General features: G+C 55.0%; 6 protein-coding genes across 6 annotated transcripts; 2 read left to right on the plus strand and 4 right to left on the minus strand.

Moving 5' to 3' along the window:
* Positions 1-134: 134 nt before the first annotated feature.
* Positions 135-1,127, minus strand: SPBR_09087 (uncharacterized protein; the record flags this gene model as incomplete). The annotated part of the gene is made up of 1 exon (XM_040767213.1): positions 135-1,127. The coding sequence occupies one exon, from the start codon at positions 1,125-1,127 to the stop codon at positions 135-137; it is 993 nt and encodes a 330-aa protein (XP_040619057.1).
* Positions 1,128-1,513: 386 nt separating this feature from the next.
* On the plus strand, positions 1,514-3,022 carry SPBR_01654 (phosphatidylinositol glycan, class M; the record flags this gene model as incomplete). The annotated part of the gene is made up of 2 exons (XM_040759964.1): positions 1,514-2,385; positions 2,446-3,022. The coding sequence occupies 2 exons, from the start codon at positions 1,514-1,516 to the stop codon at positions 3,020-3,022; spliced, it is 1,449 nt and encodes a 482-aa protein (XP_040619058.1).
* A 598-nt stretch (positions 3,023-3,620) lies between these two features.
* On the minus strand, positions 3,621-5,840 carry SPBR_01412 (uncharacterized protein; the record flags this gene model as incomplete). The annotated part of the gene is made up of 1 exon (XM_040759723.1): positions 3,621-5,840. One exon carries the CDS (start codon positions 5,838-5,840, stop codon positions 3,621-3,623), a length of 2,220 nt encoding a protein of 739 aa, XP_040619059.1.
* A 2,452-nt stretch (positions 5,841-8,292) lies between these two features.
* On the minus strand, positions 8,293-9,675 carry SPBR_01713 (oryzin; the record flags this gene model as incomplete). The annotated part of the gene is made up of 1 exon (XM_040760023.1): positions 8,293-9,675. The coding sequence occupies one exon, from the start codon at positions 9,673-9,675 to the stop codon at positions 8,293-8,295; it is 1,383 nt and encodes a 460-aa protein (XP_040619060.1).
* Positions 9,676-12,957: 3,282 nt separating this feature from the next.
* On the minus strand, positions 12,958-14,458 carry SPBR_01657 (farnesyl-diphosphate farnesyltransferase; the record flags this gene model as incomplete). Its single annotated transcript, XM_040759967.1, has 2 exons — positions 12,958-14,311; positions 14,391-14,458. The coding sequence occupies 2 exons, from the start codon at positions 14,456-14,458 to the stop codon at positions 12,958-12,960; spliced, it is 1,422 nt and encodes a 473-aa protein (XP_040619061.1).
* Positions 14,459-16,696: 2,238 nt separating this feature from the next.
* Positions 16,697-17,596, plus strand: SPBR_01944 (NAD dependent epimerase; the record flags this gene model as incomplete). The annotated part of the gene is made up of 1 exon (XM_040760254.1): positions 16,697-17,596. The coding sequence occupies one exon, from the start codon at positions 16,697-16,699 to the stop codon at positions 17,594-17,596; it is 900 nt and encodes a 299-aa protein (XP_040619062.1).
* Positions 17,597-17,965: the final 369 nt, after the last annotated feature.

Raw genomic sequence — 17,965 nt, forward strand, 5'->3', positions numbered from 1 at the left:
AAAAAAAAATAACGACAGGTATCGGGACAAAGTAAAACATGTGCTCAAAAAACACCAAAAAGAACGTCGTAACCCCTATGATGCATCCCGTCTCGTGGTGCATCCCCTTTCGTAGTGAACAGCCACTCACCTACTCACGGAGTCCCCGCCTCCCCGGCCTCGGGCGCATCGGGCACCCAGCCCTTGGGCCGCTCGCTGCCGCGCACCCGCAGGTCGTAGCCAAGCCGCTCCACCTTTTGCACGGACGTCTGCAGCGTTTGTGTCTTTATCTTCCACGACTTGTCGTGCCGCTGCGGCAGCATCCGGAAGAAGCTGTCCAGCTCCTGCATGTCGCCGACAATCGTTCGCCCCTGTCCTCTCTGGTCGGCTCCGTCACCTCCATCGCTCGCCAGCTCGCCCCGCAGCGCCGCCGACGTCGTTGCGAACCGCATCATCTCGCCCGACAGGTCGAAGACGCCCATCAAGAAGTCGTTGTCGTCAGGCACGATCCTGGGGACGTCCTCGTCGTTTTGGCTCTCGGCGTCACCGGTGTCCTTGGTGTCCTTGGTGTCCTTGGTGTCCTTGGTGTCCTTGGTGTCCTTGGTGTCCTTGGTGTCCTTGGTGTCCTTGGTGGCCCGGCCCTCCACGCACAGGGCCGCCACCTGCTCGGCCGCCTCGTCTGGGTTCAGCAAGACCTGGTGCCGCAGGTAGTGCAAGAACGTCAGCGCCTCGAGCAGCTCCTCCATCCCAAACAGCACCCGCCCGTACCGCCCGCGGTTGATCCCCTGCATCTCCGGCGCGATGCCCGCCAGCAGCCGCCCAATCTCGCCCAGCCGCCGGGTGACTTCGCCGTCGACGTCGCGTGGCAACTCGGGGTGGATGCGCCGGACACGCTGGAGCGCAAAGATGATCTTCTTGCTGAGGGCGGTGATGTCGCGCGAGGCCTTGACGATGCGTTCGCGGCGCTCGTGGTGCGCGTCGAGGTGGTCGCGGAAGCCTTCGAACATGGCAGTGTAGGCGTTGCGGACCGTGGGAGCAGCAGCAGGAGGTGGAGGGCCAGTCCGGCGCGCCATCTTCTTATGATCCGGCGCGTCGGCAGCGGCGCCGTTGCTGTCCGCCTGCCACCGGCGTTTGCCTTCGGGGGCCATGGCTGTGAGTGTTGGGGTGGTGGAATGGTGGGTGGGCGTTGGCATTAGGTTGCGGCCAATAGGATAAAAAGGGGCTTAGGAGATCAGGAGTCGATGGGAACGGCGTGCACTCGTGATCGTATCGCCGTCAACGAGGGAAAGAACGAATGTCGTTGAAAAGTTTCCTTGAAAGGCAAGCTCCAGACAAATTGTGGGGCATGCAAGTTTCTCCACTCTTTTGCTCGATCGGCGGAGAAGACCCACTGGAAACAAGCCCCTGGAAAGCCCGCCCTGAGCCGCTGCAGTTTTAGCGCAATTTCAACGTCAGGAGCTCACTTGCCCAATTCAGTTTTCTTGCTTCCGCGACATAGCATCGCATCAAACACCACAGCATCGCCACCGACAGCATGGCCTCACCACCTGTGACACGACGGCGGGTACAGCTGCAGGAGAGGAAGAAGGAGACAGTGAAGGAGTTCCAAGACAGCAAGTCCTCTCGCGCGGCCGCCTTCTTCGGCAATGCCACGGCCGTCTACGGCGCTGCCGCCGCGCTCCGGATCGTCCTCCTCGTCTACGGCCTCTGGCAGGACGCCAACTCGCCCGTCAAGTACACAGACATTGACTATCTGGTCTTTACAGACGCGGCCCGCTTTGTCGCCAAGGACGGCGGCTCGCCCTACGACCGCGAGACGTACCGGTACACGCCGCTGCTCGCGTGGCTGCTGCTGCCGACGGCGGCCGAGACTGGCGGTGTGCTGGGACAGCAGCTGATGTTTGCGTCCGGCAAAGTCTTGTTTGCGGCCGCCGATCTTGTCGCGGGGTGGCTGCTCGAGCGAGTGCTCCGGGAGCAGCTGCGTGTAGCATCGCCCGCGCATGCGACGACCGCCCGCATCTACGCCAGTGTCTGGCTGCTGAATCCCATGGTGGCCGCCATCAGCACCCGCGGCAGCGCTGAAGGACTGCTGGGTGCCCTCGTGGCCGCCCTCTTGTGGGCCGTGCACGTGGCGCGGCAGCCGCTGCTGGCGGGCCTCCTGTTGGGCGCCGGCGTCCACCTCAAGATCTATCCCTTCATCTACGCGCCGGCCATTGTGTGGTGGATGGACGCCGACAATATGGGGCAGAGTGGGGGGCGGGCGCCGGCCAAAGTGTCCAAGAAGAACAGCAAACAGGTCGACAAGCCTGTGCACCCGATCCTTGCCTTTGTGACGCCCGCACGGCTGCAGCTCGCCGGTGCCAGTCTGGCCATCTTTGTCGGGCTCAACCTGGTCATGTACTCGATGTAGGTCAAACGTTGCCGCATACCTTTTACTAGACCGCAGCACTGACATCTTACCCCCAGATATGGCTTCCCTTTCCTCCAGCACACGTACCTCCACCATGTCACCCGCATCGACCACCGTCACAACTTTAGCCCCTACAACACGCAGCTCTACCTGTCGTCCGCGGCGGCGGCAGCCATCACCGGAGGCGCTGCAAACAGCATAATCGCCGCCGCAACGTCGACCACGTCGTGGCTTCCGCCCATTGAAAGCCTCGCGTTCGCGCCCCAGCTGCTCCTCGCCACCGTCCTCCTGCCCCTCGTCCTCGCCAAAAAGGATCTCCCCGCCACCCTGCTCGCCCAGACGTTTGCCTTTGTCGCCTTCAACAAGGTCTGCACGAGCCAGTATTTTCTTTGGTACATGGTGCTTCTGCCCGTCTATCTGCCGCAGTCGTCGTTTGTCCAGTCGCCCCGGAAGGGCGTGCTCGCGCTCGTGCTGTGGGTGGCCGGCCAGGCGGCGTGGCTGCAGCAGGGATTTCTGTTGGAGTTTCTTGGACAGAGCACGTTTGTGCCGGGACTGTGGCTGGCGTCGCTGGGGTTCTTTATGGTCAACTGCTGGATCCTGGGCGTGATAGTGGGCGACGTGGCGGGCGCGTAGGTGGCGTCCGACGGGGCAAGCCTAGCGCAGTGTGTACAACATATGTGTTAGCACAGTAGCAAAGCCCTTTGGGCAACGTCGGATGGAGCATTTGTTGCATTTGTAGCGGAAACTGATCAGTTATATATCAAAGCCAATAGATTTTGTTTGTTTCACTTCTGCCCATGCCATCATTTTGAAGTCTCGCCTGTCCTGCAAACCTTTGTCAACAGATAAGAAGAATAAAAGGACAAAATAGAATCAAATTGTGCAGGGCAAGGGATGACAGCATGAAACCAACCAGGATTTCTATGCATATCCGCTTTCCTTCCCCGTCTCCCCTTTAACCTCGTTTTAAATGACAACAGCATATTTTCCAAATTCCCTTAAAGAAACATAAAACAAAACGCCTTGCTTCATCATGCTACACATTGCAAAGAACTCAAAACGAGAAAAGAATGATGAGGGCTGTATCAAAAATGTCACCAAAACAACATAAACAAATTCAAACAAGGGGGAATCGTAGTATAAGCAGCAACGGATGGGAGTATGGAGTGACAAAATACACGAAAAAGAAAAGGAAAGGGAAAGAACAAGAGTGTGGTGAATGCCAGTCAGGCTATATCGTCGCCAGGGCCACCAGGAAAGCATAGTTGCTTAACTTTAGGGACACAACACGCTTCTTGGGGAACTCGGCGTTGATAATGAGGCGCCCGTCTTTGCTCAGCGTGCGCTCGCCAATGCTCTCCGACAGCTCCTCCCACTGAACATCGGGCCGCACGCGACTGAGCTCCGACACAATGGTCTCGCTCCAGACGCCCGATGCGTACCCGTTGTGCAGCAAGAAGAAGGGGTTCAACGGCGGCACGGGGAACTCGAGGTCGACGTAGCGGATCCGCAGGTGCTCCAGCTTGGTGAGGCGGTCGAGCGACCGCACAGCCGATAGGACCAGAGCCTCGAACGCACGGATGAAGTTGAGATCCGTGACCCCTGAGCCGGATTCGTGCCAGTGGCTCACCTGCCGGCAGCAGTTCTTGACGGTGAGCTCGACCGACTTGAGGCGGGTGGTGCGGGGATCCGCGATCCGCGCGGCGACATCGAAAAACGTGCGGCAGACGCGGCCCGTGTACGACAGGTGCTTCAGGGCCGGTGTGGCCGCGGCCAGACTGGAACAAAAGTGCACCTTGTCCATCACCTTTAAGAAATAGGGCGGGAACGAAATCTCCTGGCGGTAGTCGCCCTCGATGCATAAATTCAGGGACGTCAGGTTCGTGGTATCGGGTATATGGGGCAGAATGGTGGCCATGGTCAGATAGCTCTTGGATTTGGGTTTGCTGTATACGGCCTGCCAGTCGGAAAGGTTTGGCAGAGCAGCCGCGATGTTCTGGAAATCTTGTTGGGAGCGGATGAGATTCCATTGGCCTTTGCACACCAGAGTTCGTACCGTGGTAAGCTGAGGAAGCGGACGCTGCGGCACACTGGGTGTCAGCAACGCATCGGCTAAAAGGTCGCCTGAGGACTCGGCAAGACTGTTGGGGTCCGGTGGCGCCGGTGCGTTGTACAGATCGTGTGCAAAGTGCTGGACCTGGGGCGCCTTTTTGCGCTCACCACCTTCCAGGGTGAGGACAGATAGATTGGGGAAGGCGGCGCCGAGGACCATAAAGGCCTCTTCGAGCGAGCAGTTATTCGCCGGTAACGTGTACGTCGCATTGGAGAGGCCGTCCAAGAAGAGAGTCGGTACCATCGATGCCGCAGACAGCGCGGGCGGTGCTACTCTAGGCTGGAAGACAGGGAACCACAGTTCCACGTGCCGAACATAGGATCGCAGATGCGGGAAGCACCCAAAGTGGGCCATTGTACTGATCAAATTAAAGCCAGTGGCCTTGATCTTGATGCGACAGTACAGGCGCTTTTGGATGAGCATACGCCACACGCGGGTGAAGGTGGCCATCCTGGTCAACCGCTTGTCGGGCCAGCTCTTCGTCATGGGTGACACACGGCAGTCAAAGACGCGGTCAAGGATCAGTTCTTGGATCTCAATAGGCAAGTCCTGGAGATAAAGCGTCTGTTTAGAGGACGAAGACGTTGCCGACTCTGTCTTCTGCTCTTTGTCTTTGCTGATATCGTTGTGCGATAGGTGATCAAGATCAGAGCCGAAGTGAGAATGTAGTGTGCTGGGAGACGTGGCCACGGAAGTGATAGGCGAGAATGTCGGTGTCGCAGGGAGGCCAGACATGTCCATATCTATTGACAGGCCCTGAGGTTCTTTGGCGATGGTGGACGACGCAAGCTTGAAGTAATCAATCTCCGGCTCGCCTTCTCTATCAAGCGAGTTCAGGTCCAATAGATCCATGGCAACAGACCGGGGGCTGACTGACATGTCCTGCTGCGCGGGTGCTTTCCCAGCCAAGTCAACCCCATGCTGCATGTGCATGTCCACACCAGTATCCAACCTCATGCCCATTTCCACGTCCAGGGGCACATCGTGGTCGTCAACAAAGTCTTCGTCGTGGTCCATGCCATCCGGGCAACCGAGGCAGCAAAGATCGTCGGTTCTCTGCTCAGGTTGAGGGAAAGGTGTACTGCTCGGTCGCGTTGGTGGCACAAAGTCTTGCGTGCGGGCTTGTGGCAGTGCGGGGCTCGAGGAACCTGGCGAGACAGGACTGGATGCGGCGGTCATGACAGAGACCAGATCCACGGAGGTCTGGACGGCATTATGGTCGCTATTCGCCAAGTGTCGGGCCGGTCGCGCAGTCCGGGCATCGAGGGACAGAGGTGTGGCTGGACGGTTTTCATCGTCAGAGTGCTCTGGCGAGTGCGGCTCCGTCCGCGAATCCATGTCTGTGGAGGACCCCATGCGCTGGAACTATGTATGCCTGACGGCCGTGCTCGGAGTCGAAAGATTGAGGGAATAATTCGTAGGAAACGCAAATTCCTGTATCAGGATGGTTCTTTCAATGCAGGCCGTTCGATATCATAGCCAAGTGATGGGCGGTCAGCGGTTTTGAACGAATGGCTCGCCGTTAGAACGTATCAGTCGGCGAAAGAGAAAGGGAAGATTATCGCAAATATATTCAAAGTCGTGAGAGAGCCAGAGGATATGACTGCTGAGACTGATGTATTCTATGCTGGTAATAGCGAAGTGCTGGCAGCAGGGTTGGGCTTCGGCAATTGGGCGTGCATCGAAAGCGGTTCTCTAGCCGTTGAGAGGCCCGCGAGGCCGGCAAACGAAAGGGTGCAGAAAGGTGGGTTCGATCAGACCAGCAATGTGAGTGGACGAAGCCTCATAGGGAAGCACAATAGCAGGACGGACTGTGGTTGGATTGGAGCAGGTCGCGTGAGAGTTGGCCAGGCCAAGATTGGCCGGTGAGGAGATGCGTTTTGTGGGCGTTTCGGTTGCAAACGAGGCGACGGCGGAGTATCGATGGGGGGGAGGACGACAGAGGAGAAAAGAGAGACAAGAAGACAACCAAGACGAGAGGGTGATGATGAGGACGGAATCTTGAGCATGGGGAGACCGTGGGATACGAAGAAGACGACGACAGATCCAACGCTCGTAAATGAGGCAGTTGAAGAACAGTACTGAAGATCAACTGGAAGAGGGGCCAGGTTCCGGAGGCTGAGGAGACGAAACGCAAAAGAACTGGCACCTGGCAGACAAAGGAACACAAAGTGGTGGCAGAACAGCGAGGAACGAAGAACCAGAAATGTAGGCGATAGGACCGCGCTGAGACGGCGAGCGCCAAGAGCAAGACTAAATTGGGCGGAACAAAATGAAACGGCGGCTATCAGACACAGGACTGCACAGGCGAGACAGGGTGTACGGCAGGCTGCAGATTGTTGGTGCTGGTCGGAAGGCTGCGCCAGGCGGACAGAATACAAACGAAAAGGATGCGATGGCAGAGGAGAAGATGCAAAACGACTCAGGAATTAGACACGCCGAGAGACATGGAAAAAGAAGGAAGGAGGCAAGGCAACCGATTGTCGTTGCTTGGAAGGCACGACCGGTACTGTCAAAAGCAGAAGGCACACCACTCCTCCAAAGATAACGCTCGAGCGTGAAATTACAGCCTCATCTCGGCCATGACGAAATCAGAAGGCGCAGCTCACAAGGCCTGCACGGCCTGCACACCCCAAAACAATATTCCCGACAGAGCCAAATACGAAGCTGAAGTCATCTGACACCCCATTCCCGGTACTGTCCGCCTCGTTCCTCACCCACCTTGCTCTTTCCACATTTGAGACAGGGCATTTTCGTTTTCATCCCTTCCTGCCGTTTGAATTACGGAAACTGTGCAAACAGAATCCAAAATGGCCAGTTCCAGCCCACGACACTGGAAGACTGGCAGGCGCGACCCAGCAAACGGTCACAAGACCCGCAAAAGACCCTCATTTACAGTGGATCGCGACGTCTATCCGCTGCGCGTTGAGTGGTTTTTTAGCGTGTCATGGCCCAAATAGAACAGTGGGAATGGGCCCCAACCCCACGCCAGTAGAGAGGTCCAGAGCCAGCACATGGACATAGTGTACTTAGGGCGTGCTAAGAGGATCTTGGTGCTGTCTGCATATTTCCACCGTCCGTCATTCCGATGTTCGTGTTGCATCCTTTAAACCGATCTCCCACACATCCCATGTACTCAATCTTTACACTCGAATTCAATCGTCAAGGATTTCTACGAGTACGGCCCCTATTGCACAGGACTGTTTGTAATTGTTGTCGACTTCCGTTTGAACAAATATCACGTGATGCAACTTATCCTGATGTTCACCGTTTTTATGTGCGACTGCATCTGCCGATCCTGCAAATCAAATTTCGGCTATCACTGCCGGTGAGCAGTGCCAGTAAAAGACTATGAGGTCAGATGGATATTGCAGATTGGTTCCTTGGAAAAGACAAAGCCAGACGAAATACAGTATGCATGACGAGGGCATGGCTGACGTAGTAGTCGTCAGGTGAGCCCAAGTGGCCTCGTTTGTTTGATTTTGGGACGATCGATGAGATCGAGGCTTCACGCTCGATCTACTTCCTTTTCGATAAATTTTCTCTTTTTTGAATTTAAATGAGCATGAAAGACTATTGTGTAAGATACTGTCCCTAAAACATGTTTATCCCAAGCTTCCACAATATAATAGGTAAGGTTGAGAGCGAGTGAAAAGAAGGTATACAAGAGCTTTGCGGGCGAGGCAACAACAAAAAAAATCGAAATAAAAGACTAAAGGGATGTTCAAATTATGCCATCATAAATACCAACTCCAGTCATCAAACGCACAATACGCGCCCCTCTGAACATTTATAGATTGCCGTTGTTGGCAATCCAGAATGTCGTGTTTGGTCCATTGTTCCACACCCTCGCACCCGTCAACGACCCCAGCTCAATGATGCGCTTCTTCAATGCGCGCGGGCTGTAAATCTCCTCGTACTTAATCAGGTACGCCGCCAGCCCGGCCACGTGTGACACGGACACGCTCGTCCCGGACATGATGCCCAGTTCCGTCGTTGTGGGGCCAATGAAGGTGGACAGGACGTCGATACCGGCCGCGAAGATGGTCACCTCGGGCCCGTAGTTGGCCCACTCGACGCGCTCGTCGGTCGTCTGGTTGATGGCGCTGACGGTGATGGAATCGACGGCCGAGGCAGGCGAGATTGTGGCAGTGCTGTTGTCGCCGTTGTTGCCGGCGGCCGACACCACGACAATACCTGCGTTGACGACGGCCGTGACGGCATCGTTGGCCGCCTGGAGCCGGCCGCCGGTGATGGGCACGGTGACGACGGCGCGCCCGGCAATGCCCCGGCCCGTGACGTTGGCGACGATCCAGTTGAAGCCCTTCACGACGTCGTTCATGGTGGCGTGGCCCGTGCTGTCCAGCGTCTTGACGGCGACCAGCTCGCAGTTCTTGGCGACGCCAAACGTGCGCCCGCCGATGATGCCGGCGGCGTGCGTGCCGTGGCCGTGGTCGTCGCCAATGACATCGTTCAGGACATTCGTGCCCCAGATGGCGCGGCCCTGGAAGTCGGTGTGGTTGAGCTGGATGCCCGTGTCGGACACGTACACCGTTGTGCCGTAGCCGGCCGAGTTGTCGTAGACATAGCCTGAGCCCGGGTCGACCTGTGCGTGGCTGATGCGCGACAGACCGGGCTGCGCGTTGATCTCCGTGGCCGACTCGGTGGCGCGCACCACGCAGTTCTGCTCGAGGTACTGAATCTCCGGCGCATCGTAAATCTCCTTCATGGTCGCGTCGTCGGCACTGTCCAGGGTTATGGCGCGGAACCCGGGGATCTGGATGGCGGCGAAGCGGGCCTCTTCGTGGGCAAAATCAGGCAGGCGGATCGGCGAGCCATCCGCCCGATCCGCCTCGCTCTCGGCGCGCGACTTGAGGACGAGCTGCCGGCGCTGCAGATTCCTCCGCGCAAGCGAGGTGGCCACCTCGGCCTGGTGGGCCTTGACGGCGGTGTCGGAGACGCTGGTCTTATAGACAGCAATGTAGGAGCCGGCGACGGGCTGGTCGACTTGCGGGTTGAGGACCTTGTACGAAGGGGTATCAAGAGCCGAGTCGCGGCTCTGGATATCGAAATGGCTTGCGTCGGCGTCATCGCTTGCGTTCGCCGAGGAAATGTACATGGACGAGGCGGCGAGCCACGCCACGACCGTCGATAAGGTTGGTAGGGGCGCCATGGTGTGTGTAGCGCCGTGGCACAAGGTCAAGTCGGCGCCACCAAACAGTAGCAAAGGTACAAATCGATAAGATGGCCCCAGTGTAAATATTTATGTCGCCGTCTTAACCAGCTTCATCGACCGACAAAAGGCCTGCCTGTCTGTGCGTTTCCTTTTGTAAACTACAATACAGGATTCAAAGGCGGATGGGAAAAGAGGGACACAGGTAGATATAAGAAAAACGATAGCAAACAATAATAAGACGCGAGTGAAATAGACTCAAGGCAAAAAGGAGGGGAGACTTAATCAAACATCTCAAGTCTCGCTGGGAACAGACGAAGGCAATGCCACACAAATGAGACGACAGAAGCCGCGGACATCTCCTACGAACCCTGGCCATGAGGCAGAAAGTATGATCTGGATGGGCCAAGCACGGTTCGAAGCCGGATAGTGGGCGGCCCCAGGACGACCAGAAAGCATCCAATATACGATGGAATGACCAGAGCGGGATATTTGTCTAGTTGGTTTCCGGCAAGGAGCATAAAGGGGTGACAGCCGAGATGCGACCACAAGGCGCAATTAGGGAAAATGCGGGTGTTGGCACCGGCGCTGTTTTGATGAAATGATGAAAGGCGGGAGAAGGTTGTGTACGTGAGGACGTTGGTCTGGGGACGGCAAGTGTTGCTTGTGGCAGGACGTGCCTGCTGCCATAGATGAAGCTTGGACTTATCCTCCCACTTTCTGATATTGCCTCTGTCTCGTCACCACCCTCTTCCGGGAATATAAGAGTTCCCGCTGGCAGGATTTGAAAAATGGCTGCTTTATTAACGTCATTTCGAGGAAGATCTCATCTTGTGAGATGTTTTGAAGCGCTTTGCGCGCAGAAGTTGTCATCTACCGGATTTGCAATTAGGAGGAAAGAAATCTGGGAATGCAACAAGGAGGGCCGTGGGCACATCCGCGTCGCCGAGCTTTGCTTGGCATTCTCTGCTGGGACGCTATCCAGATCGCACTTGAATCTTTCCTTACCGTCGATGTTGGACACATCCAGCTGGGTTTGTGAGGGGCTTCGTAGACAACGTTGAGGCATCAAAATGAACCACGCGGCAGTACGATCCTGCGTTTGTGTTGACTTCTAACTAGTGCGAGGGAGACGATGGCCCGGGACCACATCCCGCTTTTCTTGTGGAACATCACTGTCGTGAACAGAGAAGACAGAAAAGGGGAGGAAATGGCAGAGTGCAAATGAAAACGAAGCGGAGAGGGCAGCGTGAAGGACATAGCCGCGGTGGCTAAAACGGCATGGCGATCGTGAAATCACAACACTGCATTCAACAATATACAAACGCGGAGTGGCGATCCGTGGCCGACCGTTGAAAAGAAGAACATCGTACACTTGGATGTGTAGAACAATGAACTGGAAAACGAAGCTGTACGACAATAAGACGGTTGTGCGGCCATGCAAGTGATGCAAGCGATGTGCGTGTAGATGCAAGACATCATCAGACCAAAGTGCCTAAATGTCCTTGTAGTACCAACAGGCCATTGTCACCTGCAGACGAGGTGGAAGGCGCAAAAGTTGGTCGCCAAAGCCGCCGATGTCTGTTGTTCGGGAAACGTTTTCTACAACGTGGTATGGCTGCTTCTACTCTCCCGTCTTTTTGTTTTCCTTCATTTTACATCATCTCTATCGGTCTGTTGGTTGGCTTTGCCTTCCAACACGATATTCATCCTCTCGTTGTGGTGAGTAACCATCTTTCTGGCCGCAATCTCTTTTCCGACGTGTCTTTAGCCTTTATGTGGACATGTGGCGAGTGAGAAACGCAGGAGCAGGAAGAGCAGGAGTGCCTATTTGCCTGAAACGCTCCAAAGCCCATTTCGACGTTGTCCGGTGGTCCGCGTTGAAAATGGAGCGGCAAGCAACAGTCCATAAAGTAATAGGCAAGGAAAAGAGGCAATTATTATCGCAATCACGACAATCGCAGCCATAACAAGGCGACAATTTAAGTACGTTGGCGCACGATGCTGATATTGATATGCGCATTGATATTGCTTCGCCAAAGTACGCCCGACTTGCGCGACCGGCATGCACATCGGTATTTAATAGAGCAGAAATCAGAGCAGAAAATAATCCATTGAGCTATTCTCGCTCGTATTGGACTGTACGCAATTCGTCGTGGTCCCGGGAGAGATGGGCAAATTCGCCCTTGGCACCTCCCCGTTCACGCCGCACCCGGATTCCAGGCTGCTTGCTGCTGTCGGCCTCTTTAATTCACACGACGTTGATTTTGCACATCTTTGGCACAACTGCAGTCACTAAGCAAAGGCGCCGCAAGGACGCCTCGCACGACCGAATTGCAATTTGACATCCGTGCTGCGATGAAAACGAAATGGAAAGAGCGAAAATAAAGATACCCCGGGTTTGGGATGTACCTGTGGCTCCCAGATTCGGACCCTTGAGTTATTAAACCACTCGGTTTAAATGTTTGGACCGCTCGGCGAAGATGCTTCCGGGCTGTGAATGTTTGTACAGGTGGACGATACCGCCGCAGGGTTTGAACAATGGACTTCTAGGCTATGACAACCTCTGGGCACTGCATGATGCGTGTTGCGCTGCTGAGTGTTGGCCGCAGAGAGTTGATGATCTTTTGACGATCCCGACGTAAGCCTTCTAGTCCAACCGTAGTTGAGAATGTCCCGACCTGGATCAGCTCGTGGTGATGTTTTGCACGTGTGGAAATTCTTGACCTGCTGTGCAGTATGAACTGTCGACTTTGAGTTTTGTGGGAAATCCGCGGTTGTTACACCGGCGACTCCTATAGCTCATTTTGTAAGGCGACCCAGGTATGCAACAGTCGTTCACTTTTTGCAGCTTTTGTATCCCCGAAGGGGTAATGGGAAATGTGTTTGAATTAAAATAATAATGATATCGTGGCCTCATTGTGGGCCGTCTTGAAAACAGAATTGCGCTTCGTAAAAAGGACAAACGCGGATTCCAAAAGTTAATTCCTTCTTAACACAGTACCTTCTCCCGTCTTCTGTCGGGGGTGTGTAATGGTCTCGTTGATGTGCAGATGAGAATACGAGAGACGAAAGATGAACAAAGTGTCATCGAGTCGAGGGGTGGGGAACGGGGCGTTTGTATGGTGATGACGAGAGACAGAAGAGGGAAAGAGAGGCAACCAGAAGGAATCGATGAGTTCATAGTGGCAGTCGACAAACGATCATGGAAGAAGAGAATTGAAACGCAGATGGTAAGAAGACCCTATCTGCTGGGTGGAAAGAAAAACAGGGAAGTGCGCTTTACAGTTCCCCGTGAACAACCTCGGTAACGGCCGCCGCGGCCCCTTTGGAAGTGGTGGCGTCCCAGTTGAAGAGCTCCGTAATCTTGTCAATGTGCGCACCCATGAGCCAGGCGGCACCAACCATCAAGCCACCGACAATCAACAGCATGGCCACGACAACACCAACCAGGAGCAGGCCATCGCCAATCGGCAAGGCCTTGTCGTCGGCCGCAGCCGCCTTCTTGTTGGCCTGGATCTGCTTGATGTCGTCGGTGGGGAAGATGGACTCGATGAACTGCTCAATCTTGCCGCACTGCAGGCTGATCTCGGTGAAAAGCGGGTCGCGGGGGTCGTTCTTCTGGTGGATGCGGCGGACGTAGCGGCGGAAGACGTCGCAGACGACACGCAGGTTCTGGGTCGACTCGATCATGAGCTGGCAGGCGTCGCCCTTGGTGATCTTGAGATGGCTGTGGAATATCGCGGGGTTGCGGAAGACGAGCTCGAGCGTGGCAATGGCCATGGACTGGGGGATGGCGACAAAGTTGAACACACTCTGGTCGCGGATGCCGGCCATGTAGAACAGGCACTCGTCGGCGTGCTTGAGGGCGTTCAGAACCATCTCGGACGAGCACTCGAGCGCCTTTTGGACATGCACAGGGTTGGAGGTGTCAAACATGTCCTCCCACTTGTCGACGTGCTTGCTCCAGATCTCCTTGGGCCAAAAACGGCGCTTGTCGACAAAGTCCTCGTGCACGTCGCGGATGATGTTGGTCTTTTGCAAAAACTGGCCCATGGACTCGGTCAGCTGCGGGCGCTGCAGCAGCGCCGGGTTGGCCAGCTTGGACTCGACAAAGAGGCGCGTCAGGCCGTCACCGACAAGGCCAGCCACGTAGTGACAGTACAGCTCGTAGTCGGCGATGCTGTTGACCCCATTGGCGTTGTGCTCGGCGTTGAGCGCGTAATCGGCCATGCCGTTGCCCATCTTGGTGGTGATGTCGCGAACGATGGCATAGTACTCGGGCTTCATGCGCTTCAGCTCGACAATGACCTGGTCAAAGTGCACAAGCAGCTCGCGGTCCTTCTCGTTGGGGCCGCTCTCGGTGAAGGTCCAGCCATCAATTTCCATGTTGGAGTCAAAGTTGCGCAGAAGCGGGATCTTCTTCTCGTTGGGCAGGGTCATGTCGTCCTCGATGGTGTCGAGGCCGCGGAGGGCGAGGTAGAACAGGCAGATAGGCATGAGCAGCTCCGGGTTCAGCTCCTTGATGACGGCGGCGAAACTGCGCGACGTCAGGTCGAGGTACTCGAAGCAGGCCCGCTCCGTCGCCGACTCTTTGGATGGGTCACGCACATGGACAGGGTCGTGCCACAGCTTCCTATCCCAAGTGTCAGCTAACATGCCTCAAAGAAAAAAGGAGGAGCAAACTAGTGCAGCACGCGAACTTTGACACATACCATTGGATAATTGACCGTAGCTGCTTGGGGTGCACCAAGAGGAACGCGATTTCTCCTGCGGACGGCATGGTGACGTGTGTGTGTGTGTGTGTGTGTGTGTGTGTGACGATAGAAAAGAAGAAGAAAGGAAGATGAGAGAAAAGGAAGATGTCGAGATGTCTCGAGCTTGCAAAAGTCTCGGGCTGAGGGCTTGTTACCCTTTGCAGCTTCCGAAAGGGGCAACTCGCAGGTTTTTGTGCTTGTCGGTGTTGCCAGTCGTACTTTCCGCCGGAGCTTTGTCCCTCGTGGCAATGCGGAAGGAAGGAACGCAACGGTCTTTTGGATAGGAGGAAGGAGCGGACGGTGTTAGATCGGGGGAGGGAGATGCGATTGAAACAAGGTTAAGGATGCAAATAGTAGAGAGGAATCCAGAAACGAGGGCAGAAATCGACCACGATACAAAACTATGGGCGGAAAAAACGTGGCCCCGGCAAAATTGACGACCTGTGAAAAGTCCGGTGCTGTATTGGAGCGAGATGAGAAGGAAGAGGGGAGGGAAAGAAAGCTGTGCCCGAAGAAGGAAGGCGCAGCCCGGTCAATGAGGCCTGCAGCCAGTCACCGTTGGCCATATCCAGTAAAATGGAGTAGCACTCGGGGTTACTCCGCAGATACTGGACGAATTGGCCAAGGACGTGTGAATCTGTGGAGACAGAAGGCACAATTGGCCAATGGAGCCATGGGTAAGCCCCTGAAGAAAAGTGGGGCAGCGAAGAAAGTCGAGTTTGGTGATGCGGCAGATCTCCTTGGGAACCGAATAAGCAACATTGCTTGGGAGAGTGAGCGATAGCGAAGATAAAAAAGTGGTCAAGGAAACAGTTAGGGCATTTGTCTTTTTGTATAATCTTTTATTTTGGTTCGAGTCCGTTTTTTAAGGAAACACTAGTTGGGGATAATTTTTACTTATTTTCATGGTTTATGAAAGATTTTAATATTGAGCTCTCTTCTTTTTTTTTCTTTCCTTCTTTTTTTTAAATATATATATATAATACTGTATATCTAGTTTACATTGATCCTGTTGAATCGAAATTTCTACATTTCACTTGGTAGACCTCGACAATCTTTCATTTTATTCTAGGCACCAGACTCTGTTCTCCACTTGGACGTTCTACTGTACCTGTCAAACCAAGCCGACATGTGCCACCTTTACACGGCACTCCATCGTCTCCTTTGATATTGATCCTCAGGAATAGGCAGCATATCCGCTGGCTGGTCTACTTGGATACGAGGTCAGATATCTTGATATGTTTGTAGCCCACTGCCATCTGTGTATCTGCAGTGTTTTAGAATAGATTAGCTCGAATGGTTTCTTTCGCGTACCGACAATGCGATGCCAAAAACTCAACATCCCTCGTTACAGCCCTGCGCACAGTCACCGCAGCCTCGTGTGGCCATGGTGTGGAATGACCCAAAGACAGTGCGAGTACAGTGCATATATACTCTATTTGCACAGTTTCCGTAACCAGGTTTAGGCTCGTCTTAATGCAGGTTGATTGCCTCGCCTGTATGCAGGAGAAAAGGCGGTAAGAGCTACCTGCAGCATACAGTCGGTAAAGACGAATGTGATGATCAATTCTCCTGTACTTCCTCATCGTACGTTTCTGCTATGGCATCTGATGTGGAATGTGCTGTAATTCGAGAGAATGGACGCAAAGCGGTAGTGTGTTTCAGTAAGCTTACAAATTAATATCTTACTGCCGGATTAATACAGTGCCCTAGGGAGCATTGGAAATCAGAGCAGTCGCTGATGCTCTGCAATACGAGCTTTTCTTGCAGCGATAAACCGCCACTCTGCGCAGAGCCCCTGGCCACGCCCCTTTCAGTACTTGCTGTGCTGAGCTAGTGGGCGGTCTCGCCCAGGAAATTCCGTATTGGAAGATTTGCCCCTCTTCGCCCACATTCTGCTCTGTAATAGATTGGCGCGCCCTTCTGTCACTCTGCCGCCCCCATCATCAGCAAGCCACAACGGACCCCTCTATTTTCTACATCTGGACTTGGAGTGCACACCATTTTACACCTCTGACCAGCCTCCCAGTACTTTCAGCAGCACGCCAGTTCCACAAAAGGGCCCCTTTTCTTCTCCTCACCGATTGTTTGCTGTCCTCTTTTTCCTCTCCCTCTCTTCTTGTCCTCCTCTCTTTTGTTCTTGTTGTGCCTTGTCGTCCCCAACACTCGCTTTCTGTTCTTGTTTGGTCCTTTGGTCAATCACATCCTCCAAGCTTTCTTTTCTCGCCCAACTCCAACTCCCCACCTCATCCACAAACTTCGCAATGGCTGCTCCTCTGCCCGCTCCCACCGGCAACCGCTTCCTCATCTGGGGTGGCGAGGGCTGGGTCGCCGGCCACCTCAAGAGCCTCCTCGAGAAGGCCGGCAAGGAGGTCTACACCACGACCATCCGCATGGAGAACCGCGAGAGCGTCATCGCCGAGATTGAGCGCGTCCAGCCGACGCATGTCCTCAACGCCGCCGGCAGCACCGGCCGCCCCAACGTCGACTGGTGTGAGGACAACAAGGAGGCCACCATGCGCTCCAACGTCATCGGCACGCTGAACCTGGCGGACGTCTGCTTCCTCAAGGGCATCCACATCACCGTCTTTGCCACCGGCTGCATCTACCAGTACGACGAGGCCCACCCCTGGGGCGGCCCCGGCTTCACGGAGACGGACGCGGCCAACTTTGACGGCAGCTTCTACTCGGAGACCAAGGCCCACGTCGAGGCCATCATGAAGAACTACAAGAACGCCCTGATCCTGCGCCTCCGCATGCCCGTCAGCGACGACCTGCACTCGCGCAACTTTGTCACCAAGATCTCCAAGTACGAGCGCGTCGTCGACATCCCCAACAGCAACACCATCCTGACGGACCTGCTGCCGGCCTCGATCCTGCTGGCCGAGCACAAGGAGACGGGCGTCTACAACTTCACCAACCCCGGCGCCATCTCCCACAACGAGGTGCTGTCGCTGTTCAAGGAGATTGTCCGCCCCAGCTTCACCTGGAAGAACTTCTCGCTCGAGGAGCAGGCCAAGGTCATCAAGGCCGGCCGCAGCAACTGCGAGCTGGACACCACCAAGCTCATCACCAAGCTCAAGGAGTACAACTATGAGGTCCCCGAGATCCACGCGGCCTACCGCGGCTGCTTCGAGCGCATGAAGGCTGCCGGCGTGCAGTAAGCGCGCAGTGCGTGTTCGAATGGAAGGGCCGCTATCGCGCGAGACTTCCTTGACCGACGAACTCACGGACACGGGGCTATGTAATGATTTCGCTCTGGGTGGAAACAGTTAGACAAATATAAAAAAGGCTGACGAGCGAGCGCTGGGCACTGTTTTGTCTAATCTCCATGTTTGGATGATTTTGCGATTTTTGTTCTCTCTCTCTTTTTGGCAACTAGATATCCTAGAAACTCTTCCTAACAGGATGGACAGTTTTTGACTATAATATACACCAGCGTGTAGATTTTTCGTTCATTCTTCAGACTGCGATACATTGCAAGTATTCGAGTGTTTCTAAGCCGTGCTCTTCTCTTGTTGTGGGCGTTGGGC

This window comes from Sporothrix brasiliensis (assembly GCF_000820605.1).
Source record: "Sporothrix brasiliensis 5110 chromosome Unknown Cont18, whole genome shotgun sequence".
Taxonomy (NCBI): Eukaryota; Fungi; Ascomycota; class Sordariomycetes; order Ophiostomatales; family Ophiostomataceae; genus Sporothrix; species Sporothrix brasiliensis.